At 41.3% G+C, this 10294-nt stretch overlaps 1 protein-coding gene across 1 annotated transcript in view; it reads right to left on the minus strand.

Annotated features, from left to right (window-relative positions):
• Positions 1–9637, minus strand: part of NALCN (sodium leak channel, non-selective) — a 364348-nt gene extending 354711 nt beyond the window's left edge. The window contains exon 1 of the mRNA XM_054446842.2: positions 9539–9637. Coding sequence (XP_054302817.1) covers positions 9539–9556 — 18 coding nt within the window. The 5' untranslated portion in view covers positions 9557–9637. The remainder of the gene's footprint in view (positions 1–9538) is intronic.
• Between the last annotated feature and the right edge of the window lie 657 nt (positions 9638–10294).

Genomic DNA, 10294 nt, shown 5'->3' on the forward strand with positions numbered 1-10294 from the left:
TGAAGTAGTTTTTAGTATTAGTCCCACTACAGAGATTAAAAATTGGAGGCAAACATGCCCAGACCCACATGAATTGGAAGCAAGTTTAGAATCCAAGTAGTCTATTTGTTGGGAGAGCAGAGGTAGGGGGAGGGAGGGAGAGAAATGGTGAAGCATTTGACTTTCACTTTTTAACCTTAAGAACTTTTGTACATTTCACAAACATGAACTTCTGTACATGTTCACAAAGATGATGTGTTTTATTTATAATTTCTTTGAAACAAGTAAAACATTTAAAAATTTTTCAGTTTAAACAAGTTACACCTAACATTTGCTGAGGGTTTATTAAGTGTGAGGCTAATTGTTACCTATTTCTCACCATGCCCCAATGAGGCAAGTGTCTCTCTCTGTTATTCTGATTTTACAGGTGAAACTGAGTTTTGGAGAAGGTAAGTGCCTTGTCTGAGGTCACATGGTTAGCTGTGAGAAACCACGAGGGAGCCAGGTGTTTCTGATTTCCACCCCAGGAATATTTTGCTGTCCATGTCTTCTTTCAGTCTGACCCTTTCAAGGCTTTGTAAATAGAACAGTCTTCTTTCCCAGAGAACACAGATGGGAGTCTCCAAGTTCCTGCCTATTCCATGTCTAAGTAATGAAACCAAATTAGAGCATGCCTGCCACTAGACTTGCAATGCCAGTCCTTCCGGGCCCTCTCAAGCAAGCCTCTCCTCCAGGTATTCTTAGCTTGTGAACTTCAATGAGCTGGATGCATCTTTCCCTGTAATCTGGCCTCTGCTCAGAGGAAAGGCAGCAGCTCTATGTTTTCTCTCTTAAACTTAGCCTGGAGTCCTGCGTCTCCCCCAGCAACACAGCAGAGAACATGTTAGCAGGAGAACTAAGATAGCATCAAAAATCTGACGCCCTGGGCATCACAGCAGCAATGTGTGTCTCCACAACAGAACAGCGGCCCCCTCCCCTGCCCCTGCAGGTAGAGGATTGTTGTGGTTGATTTTCAATCTAATTTTGTACAAAAGTCAAGGCCCTGATTTGGCTGCCTGGTTTTCTTTCTTCTTCCTTCACTTTTTCTTTCTGCCTCTCTCTTTCTCTCTCTCTTCTCCAAATGCCACCTGCCACTTTTCTTTTGGGGTACTCATTCATCTATATCTTGGCCCTCACTAAATAATGTAGCTCTGCAAAAAACAGAATTTTGCATGCATGGTCCAGTCCCAGCAGACTTCAAGGGCTACCCAAGGTGGTGACCACATAGGGGAAAACAAATGTTTCAAAGAACCATTTCCAAAAACAAACTCTTCTGTTTTCCTTTTGTCAAGGTACTGATTAGAAATAGAAGATGGTTCCCCACTTTTTATGAGTCTATTTCCTAAATCCCAAAGTAAAACAGCAGGTTATTTTTCTCTGGTTATTTCTAGAAATACTCCAAAACTGTCATTACTTCTCCAAGGATTCTGTTTTGTTTTATTTTTTAATCGTGAAAATTGAATTTTCTTTGGCCTTTAAAAGTGATTGGGTTTGCTAAAGGGATTCAGTATACGCCACAATGCCCCAATGCCCGTTTATCATTGCACCCTACGCGCCCAAACTAAAACTGTCATTGCACCTACATGCCCAAACTAAAACTGTCAAGCAGTATGAGAGGGAACTGGGTTGTATTTTTGTCACCTACATCACAGTAATTTTTATTTTTGTTTCATTGTAGTAGGAGCATTTAACACGAGAACTGTTTTAACAGATTTTTAAATTCACTATCAAATGTTAACTACAGGCACAATGTCATAACACAGATCTCTAGAGCTCACTCATCTTGCATAACTGAAACGTTCTACCCAGTAATTAACAACTCCCCATTTTCCCCTCCTCCCAGCCCCTGGCCACCACCATCCTACTCTGTGCTGAGTATATATCCTACTCTATATTAATTATCCAGTGTTGGATATTTTATTTTGATGAGCTGCTACTATCATTTATATATTATGAAAAACCAGAAAGGGGATACTTATTTTGATTGTGGTTGTTTAATCTTATAATATGAATCTGTAAAGGTTAGATAAAGAAGGTGGGTGGTTTAAAACAGTGGTTTTCAAAACTTGCTACTATATTTAAATATAACAGAAGATCAAAGGGAGATTATGTTTTTGTGGTTGTTTAATTTTGCAATATGAAGCCACTAAATTTGCTCAGAAGGGGATGGTTTAAAATAGTAATTCCTAAAGACTGCTTAATATATGAATTATCAAGGGAGGTTCAGAAACATTCTCAACACTGTAAACCGAATGGTTGTGTCTTCCTCAAGCCATATGTTGAAGCTCTTATCCTTAATGTATTTGGAGGTGGGGCCTTTGGGAGGTCATGAGGCCATGAAGGTGGAGCCCACATGAATGGGATTAGCGAATCTATAAGAAGAGCGGAGGCAGCTGAATGGTCTGTGGACCAGGAAGACAGCCCTCACAGGAATCAGCCAGCACCTTGATCTTGGACTTCTTAGTCTCCAGACTGTATGAAACCAAAGTCTGGAGTTTAAGCCACCTAGTCTGTGCTATTTGTTACAGCAGCCCAAGCTAATTAAGACACTCAAGCTTAGGCCTCCTTCACCTCAGACATACTAAATCAGAATCTTTAAGGGTGGAAAACAGGACATTGTGTTTTTTAAAAAACATCTTCAGGTGATCCCTGCACACCTCTCCCATCACTGTTTCCAAATTAATGAGGCATCACTAGCCTAGATGCTCAGAAGAGAACACTTAGAGAGTTCACATTGCATAGTCATGGCTCTGTGTGGAAAAGAATAAGAGAGTCTAATTATAAGCAACACAGGCAAAATATAAGTCTGAGACAAAAATTTTGATTTATAATTGTATGTATATACAGTATATTCTATTCTTTCCTCAGAGATCTTCAGAATTTACTTTTAAAATAACTAACTTGCATTGTATACAGGAATTAAATTTTCATTTTATAAAAGGATAACTGAGATATTTGAGTTTTTGTTGGGGTTTCTGTTATGATTTTCTAGTCTAGACTATACCTTTAAATTGGCATTCAATGCCTTCAAAGAAAGGAAGCAAAATGACATGGCCTGTGGAAGTAATCTCATGTGAATTTCAAAATAACGATAAAACCGCTAGAAAAGAGAATGAAGCAAAGGATTTACCCTGTTAACTGAAAGATAAAGCAGTAACAATTTCTTTTAAGTAGACTTAATAGAATACAATAGCACAATCACCCAAGCTTGATGATCGGAAACTATTTTTAACCCAGGACTCCCTTTCATTCTCTTCCTTCTATCACCAAGATGTGGTAGCATTAGTTTTTGTGGATATATCTTTACCATCCACCTCTTCATTTCCATTACTGCAGTCTGATTCCAGTTCTTCAATCTTGGAATTTTATACCCAATTTCTCCAGTGCATTTCTTCACTAACCTCCTTGTCATCATTCAAATTTCTTAGCATTCTAATTTACCTTAAAGATACCTGTAGATCAATATTCCTCCCAGATTGGAATGCTGTAGCTCTCAGTTTTTGCTATCAGATTTAGAGTTTATCTACATCATAGTGAATTCGTTCATGTTTTCATTTTTAAAACTTTATCCTCTTTCTTTTTTTTCTTTTTTTTTGTACTTCTTAAGAAGAAATGCTGACTCCCAATACCATTTTAGGTCACAAAACCCTTTAAAAAGATATTGAGTCTATGGGCATGCTTCCCCTTCCATTTCCCCTAAAATAAGCATCAGACTTTTTTTTTTTTTTTTTTTTTGAGACGGAGTCTCGCCCTGTCGCCCAGGCTGGAGTGTAATGCGCGATCTCGGCTCACTGCAACCTCTGTCTCCTGGGTTCAAATGATTCTCCTGCCTCAGCTTCCCCTCCCGAGTAGCTGAGATTACAGGTGTCCACCATCACGCCTAGCTAATTTTTTTGTACTTCTAGCAGGGACGGGGTTTCACCATGTTGGCCAGACTGGTCTTGAACTCCTGACCTCGTGATTCACCCATCTCAGCCTCCCAAAGTGGTGGGATTACAGGCGTGAGCCATCGCGCCCGGCCAGCATTATGCTTTTGACTGTGCATACTATAATGTTCTGATCATTGGTATATATGGGAAGCCTGTAGTTATAAATGTATTAAAGATAGCAACTTTTATGACTTTAAGGTCTTTTTTCTCATTTAATCAAACAATTTTTTGAACTGTTTTCTGATATTTACACACTTCTACCTCATTTTTTTTTTACTGATATCACTTGCCTAGTATGTATTTCTTCACCTATTTATTTTTCATTTTTGACTTATTTACAATGTAAGAGAATTGTCTACTGATACTTTTCAGGACTACAGATTTTCAGGACGTTATTTTATGTTTGCTGATAATTTTAGAGAGGAAGTATAACATTAATCTAAATTTTCTCTTTGTGGATAAGTAATTTCTGAAGCATTTGATCACAATGCTGGTGAAATATTTTTCTTTTTATTGGTTTTAAAATCCAAAGTTTTTATCAGGCTATATGTAGATGTTGGCTAAGTTTTATTAATTGTTTTGGTACATGATAACCTATTTTCATCTGAAGATTTGGATTGTTTTTAATCTAAAAGAAAAAAAGAATCTTATCTCACTTTAAAACATGGCTGTGTTCCATGCACTGTGATACTCTCTGTCAGGAAGAACATTCATTGGTGTGTCTCTGTTGGCTGTCTTCCATCTATATCATTCTCTCTACAAACAACATCCTCTTTTCATCTCTTTTCTTTGCATAATTGGAAATAATTCTCACTCTTGATCTCTTCATAAATGATTCTCTTGGCTTCAGTGTTCTGGTCTATCCTACTTCTAATTCTTCCACTCCCGCTGCGGAGGCCCACCCCTGCCCCCACCCTGGACCTGTGGGGTCAGTCCCTGTCTTCAGAACATATTCTGGTATGGCTGCCTTGCCCTGGGACCTCCTGGAGAAACAAGCAATTCTGTTTTACAAAAGCCTGCTTCCAACTTTCAACTTCACTCTTTCATACCAAGGGGCTCTTCCGGGGTCTCTCTTCCTTATTCTTTGTACACTGCTCTTAGAAAGGAAATTGTGAACTCAACTTTAGGTTTTCCCATCAGTCTTGTTCCATCTATACTGAATCTACCAGAAAAGCCTTGGATTCTGCAGCCTAGGAAAGAAAGATCTTCTTCTTCCTTTACCTGTGGGGGTACAGATTTCTCACTCTATAAGCCCTTTTGGTCATTTACTTAAAGTCTGAGAAGGAAAGCAAAAAGCAGAATTAGACTCCTGAATACAATAGCCAATTTTCTAAAGGAACTTGCATTGACTTTTTTTTTTTTTTCCAGCTTTGAATTTTTATAGTATTCCTATTTTGGCTTTACTCTAAGAGGTATATTTTAGCATCTGGTTTTCAGGTGATTTTTGTAAAGGTCAAGTTTTTATATAGCACAAAGGTCAAACATCCAAATTATTATGTTACCTTACCTTCTTTTATTTCTGTAAAAGAGGGAATGTGATCCACCAACACTTTTTGTAAAAGGGTAGATTTACCTCAAAAGCAGATTAAGCAATTTATTCAAAATTATAATCTGAATTCTTTAGGAAATCAATTTAAAGACACACAATATATCTCTATAATAATTCAGATACTTCTTTTTTCAAAGATATAATTACTGGAAATTTATTATAAATAAATTATAATCTGAATTTTTCAGGAAACCAATTTGAAGATACAGATAGATAGGTGACAGATATGGACATATTTGGATATTTATACTGAAAAACATAAAATAGAAACAAATCTCTACATTATAACTATCTATCAGGACACTGTTTATAATGATGAAAAACTGGAAACAGCAAATGTCCAATGATAGAGGTATGGTTAAATATATGAGGCTGTATTTACTGGGTATGGTGTTATATAGCCATTTACAATTTTTAAGTAAGAAAATTATATAGAAATATTTTAAATATTTATAATAAATATTCAATGGAAAAAAACAGTATGAAACTTGTACAATGCCACGATTACAACTACCTGAAGTCAAGCCCTTAAAAAGACTACAAAAAACACACAGATATTGTGGTCATCTGTCTTTGGTTATTAAAACTAGGTGTTTACTCTTTTTTCTATATCATTCTATCATCTCTATCAACTTTGGTTACTTTAAAATTCAAAAAAATCAATTAAAAAAATTTAAGCATTTGCATAGAGTTTGAAGGTATAAAAATTTGTGCTGGTCCTTGAGACAGGTAAGAATTGTATAACATGAGTGAAGCTCTAAAATATTGATAACATTTTGGGGCAGAGGCATTCTTTTTTTATTTTTAAACAGAGTCTCCCTCTGTGCCCAGTTGCCCATTCTAGAGTACAGTGGTGCCATCATAGCTTGCTGCAGCCTTGACTTCTCTGGGCTCAAGTGATACTTCCACCTCAGCCTCCCAAGTAACCGAGGCTACAGGTGTACACCACCACACCCGGTGAAATTTTTTTTTTTTTTTTTTTTTTTTTTTTTTTGTAGAGATAGGGTTTCACCATGTTGCCCACGCTGGTCTGGACTCTTGGGTTCAAACAATCGGCCTGCCTTGGCCTCCCAAAGTGCTGGGATGATAGGCATGAGCCATCGTGTGTGGCCTTGGGGACCATTCTTAATACGTTTAAGCTCACTATCATAGTTTCCACAGCAAAACTAGAAAATAAGACATCTCACTGTATATCCACCTGCTTACATATTTGTCTTTCCTGAAGGATTCTTAGGCTCTCAGTTTATCTCTTTTCCTCACTCACCACCCAGCTTCTGGCCCAGTGCTTAGCTTATCTTAGGATATAGAGGTGTAGATGTGAATTTTCGTTCACAAACTTGAAATCCACATGTGACTGACCTGGGATACATTTATACAGCTATGGAAATTCTGAAATTATCTGAACATCATTGATAAATGATAAAACAAATGTGTACATTTGTGTATACACATACATGCACACACAAAGCATGCAGGGATGATAAAAAAAAAAAATAACTGGAAACCATTTCAAAGAAATGCCATACCCAAGAAGAAGAAAATGCTACTCAAATCTTCAGTTCACTAAATTGCAACTAAATGACACTATTTTAAGTAGACTTTTTTTTAAGTACATTTCTCCTTTGAATATCTTGCAAGTCCTATCCAAAGTTATAAGTGTACAACCACTATTTTATGAGACATGCTTTCTCCTAGAGTTTTGTAGAGATTTTAGCATAGTCCTTATCAGTGACAGCACATTTATTCTGCAAACAGATTATGTCTTCTATGAACACAGAAGAGGATCCAACTGAACCTTTTCACTTTTTAAGTTTTTCTCCAAAGCTGGATTTTGTCTTTACATTGTCTGGTTTTAGCAGTGGCTAGGTCAAAGTATACTACAGAAGAACGAAAAATCGACTCTAGAAAGGCACACAGAATGAAAGCCAACCAGTTAGGGAGTAACTGTTTCTCGTTGCAGATGTTTGGGAAGCCATGATTTTTATTTAGAACTGTGGAAACCTTATCTTTGAATTGAAAAAGCCAGTCCTGAGATGCATCTGCCTCAGGGGTAACTACCATAGTGAAACCGCTCCTCTCCCAGGCCATATCAAATCACAGTTGTAGTTATGAACATATGAATCATATATATATATATATATATATATATTTCAAAATCGCCACCTGTTAATTTTTGATCCCCTATTAGAGGTGTTACCCACCAACTACTAACACAAAGGTCACTGGTCCTCAACCCACATTTCACCACCAGGGCAGTCGGGCCTAGCTGATGACCACACGAACACCAGATTAAGAGTAAAACCATCTGAGGCCTGAAAGTGAGCGTGTATTCACACATCCTTAATAATACAGTGTCTGAAAAATTGTACCTGAAACTGAAAGATTTATCCTAAGGTATTTCAAGCACTAAGGGTCTGAGTTCAGCATCCTCACACCATCCTGAAAAAGGAACATTAAGTCAGCAAAATGACCCCTGATCTGCGATCTGGGCCCCGCGAGGGATCCCAGCCAGGCCATCCTTGCTGGTCTCTTAAAGATTCAGTGACAAAATGGTGTTGCTTGGCAGGACACTGTTTTGCGTTCGGTGTGGCCACCCTAATGACGGCTGCTTAACAAGGCCAATGAATACCATAAGGGACATTTAGCAAGGAGCAATCCACAGGAGCATGGGGGTGGGGCAAGGCCGCGGAGCCCCCGCAGAGACCTGCTGGAGCCGGGCTGCCCACTCCCACCCCCCCACCCGCGCGTTGGCCCAGAGGTTTACCCAGGCAGCGGCCCCGGTGCGGAGGGGGCAGGTGCAGCGTTGTAGTGATGCCCAGTGGCCTCGTCCTCAGCCACCTGCCCCCCAACACCTGCTAGATGCCCAGGCGGGGCAGGCCCGAGGTCTTGCCGGCCCTGGGCTTCCCAAGCCAGCCCAGGGGCATCCCGCGGCAGGCGCCCCCGACACCTACGCGCAGGAACAGGGAGGGCGCATCGCGGCTCCCGCGCCCCGGCCAGGCCGGCAAGGACCCCACCGCCCCGCTCTCGGGTGGAGGCGCCCCTCCCCACCCCTCCCCCGCGCGGGGCCCCCGCCCGCTGCCCCTCTAGCAGCCCCTCTCGCAGCGCCAGCGCCCCTGCGCCATCCTGGCCCGGCCCGGCCAAGGAACGCAAGGAGCGCGCATCCCGGGCCTCGGGCGCAGGGCACGGAGCCGGCCGCGCCGCAGCCTCCCGGGCACTGGCGGCGGTGACCAACCTGTAACCCCAGCGCTCAGAGCTGTCATGGTGCCCGCGGGCGGCGGCGGCGGCGACAGTGGGCGACCGGCAGGATCAGTGCCAGGCGCGGCGCCCACGGCGGGCGGGGACGCGGGCCCCTCACCTACTGCGGCTCCGCTCAGGCAGCGCGCTCGGCCCGGCTGGGGCCGCGGCTCACGCTCGCCGTGTCACTCACTGAGCGCCGCCGCCGCCGGGCAGGCTGGGGGAGGGGTGGGAGCCGGAGTTTTCGGGCCTTTAAAAAATTATTATTTTATTTAAATTTTTAAAGTTAGCTTTGCTACAGGGGCTGCTGTGATGCCGAAGGGCGGGCACCGCAGAGGAGGCTGAGCCGCAGTTGGTGGGGAGCGCCAGGGTCGGTACTGGCAGTTCCTTCTTGCCGGCTGCCACCCGCAGTCAGTCTCACAGCAACAGCTAGGCTGTCATCTGCGAGCTCCTCTCGGGGGTCTTTCGTACTCAACAGCACGGCGGCGGTGTGCACAGGAGTCGGCCGGGCGCACGCGGGGTACACTTAAGTCCACTGCCAGGAGGCCGGGAGCCCAGCGTGCGAGCGTGAGGTCTGACTGTGCACAGTACCGAGGATGAGGACTAGTTCCACTCCTGAGTATGAAAGGGTGAAACCGTTCACCTCAAGTTTCACCCCGGAGTTATTAAATAATGAATGAATCAGTCACACTTATAGTTTTCTAAATAGGTTGACGTTTGCCTTTAAAATTAAAATATGTTGTCGTGTGGATGAGACAAAGTCTATTCAGAAATTGACAGTCCCCCACCCCATACCCTGTAAGTATACCTGGACAGCAGACTGCATCTGAGGCTTCCTAGGGCTCCCAGCAGAGCAGGTTTAGGGAAATCTGGCCTCCTAAGCACCATGCCCAGGGCGACATCCTCCCACTCATTCCCACTCTCTGAAAGGTTTACTTTGGGTCTGGAATCTTGCCATGTAGTCAGATACGAAAATCCCCAGGGAACTCCTGACCAGTGATTTAGACATCATGCACACAGGCATATAAATAAAGGGAAAGAAAAAACTGAATGAAGCTTTCTCTACAAGAGAAATTCTAAACAAAGAACATTTGTGTATCACAAAATGTTATGTGGCAAGGGATAGAAGTAAAATTATACAAACCTACATTTTAAAAATGTATTTTCTGGTTACAGATATTTAATTAAGCTACTTTCTTAAAAAGTCCATTCACAATTTATTCACATTCATAATCCATATTAGTACTTTTTATTGTTTAAAGGGAAATGTTAAAATATTGGTATTTCATGAAATACAGAATCATGTGGGATTTTTTTCAAATTTCTAAAGACTTCAGAAAAACTGTGTCAAAAGCTAGGTTTTAAACAAATGATGAAATCACTCCTCATAAGAAAAAATTGACAGTAATTTAAACAATGGTAAGTCTACAACCAGTTTGCTTAGAAAAAGTATTTACCAACTTGTTTCATCATCTTTAGTTGCGGCTCTCAATTGCTTGATCTAAATACTAGTTTATTTCACAAACTGAAATATATAGCTATATATATATGGTAGCTGAATGAT

The sequence above is a fragment of the Pongo pygmaeus genome, chromosome 14 (genome assembly GCF_028885625.2).
Source record: "Pongo pygmaeus isolate AG05252 chromosome 14, NHGRI_mPonPyg2-v2.0_pri, whole genome shotgun sequence".
Classification (NCBI taxonomy): domain Eukaryota; kingdom Metazoa; phylum Chordata; class Mammalia; order Primates; family Hominidae; genus Pongo; species Pongo pygmaeus.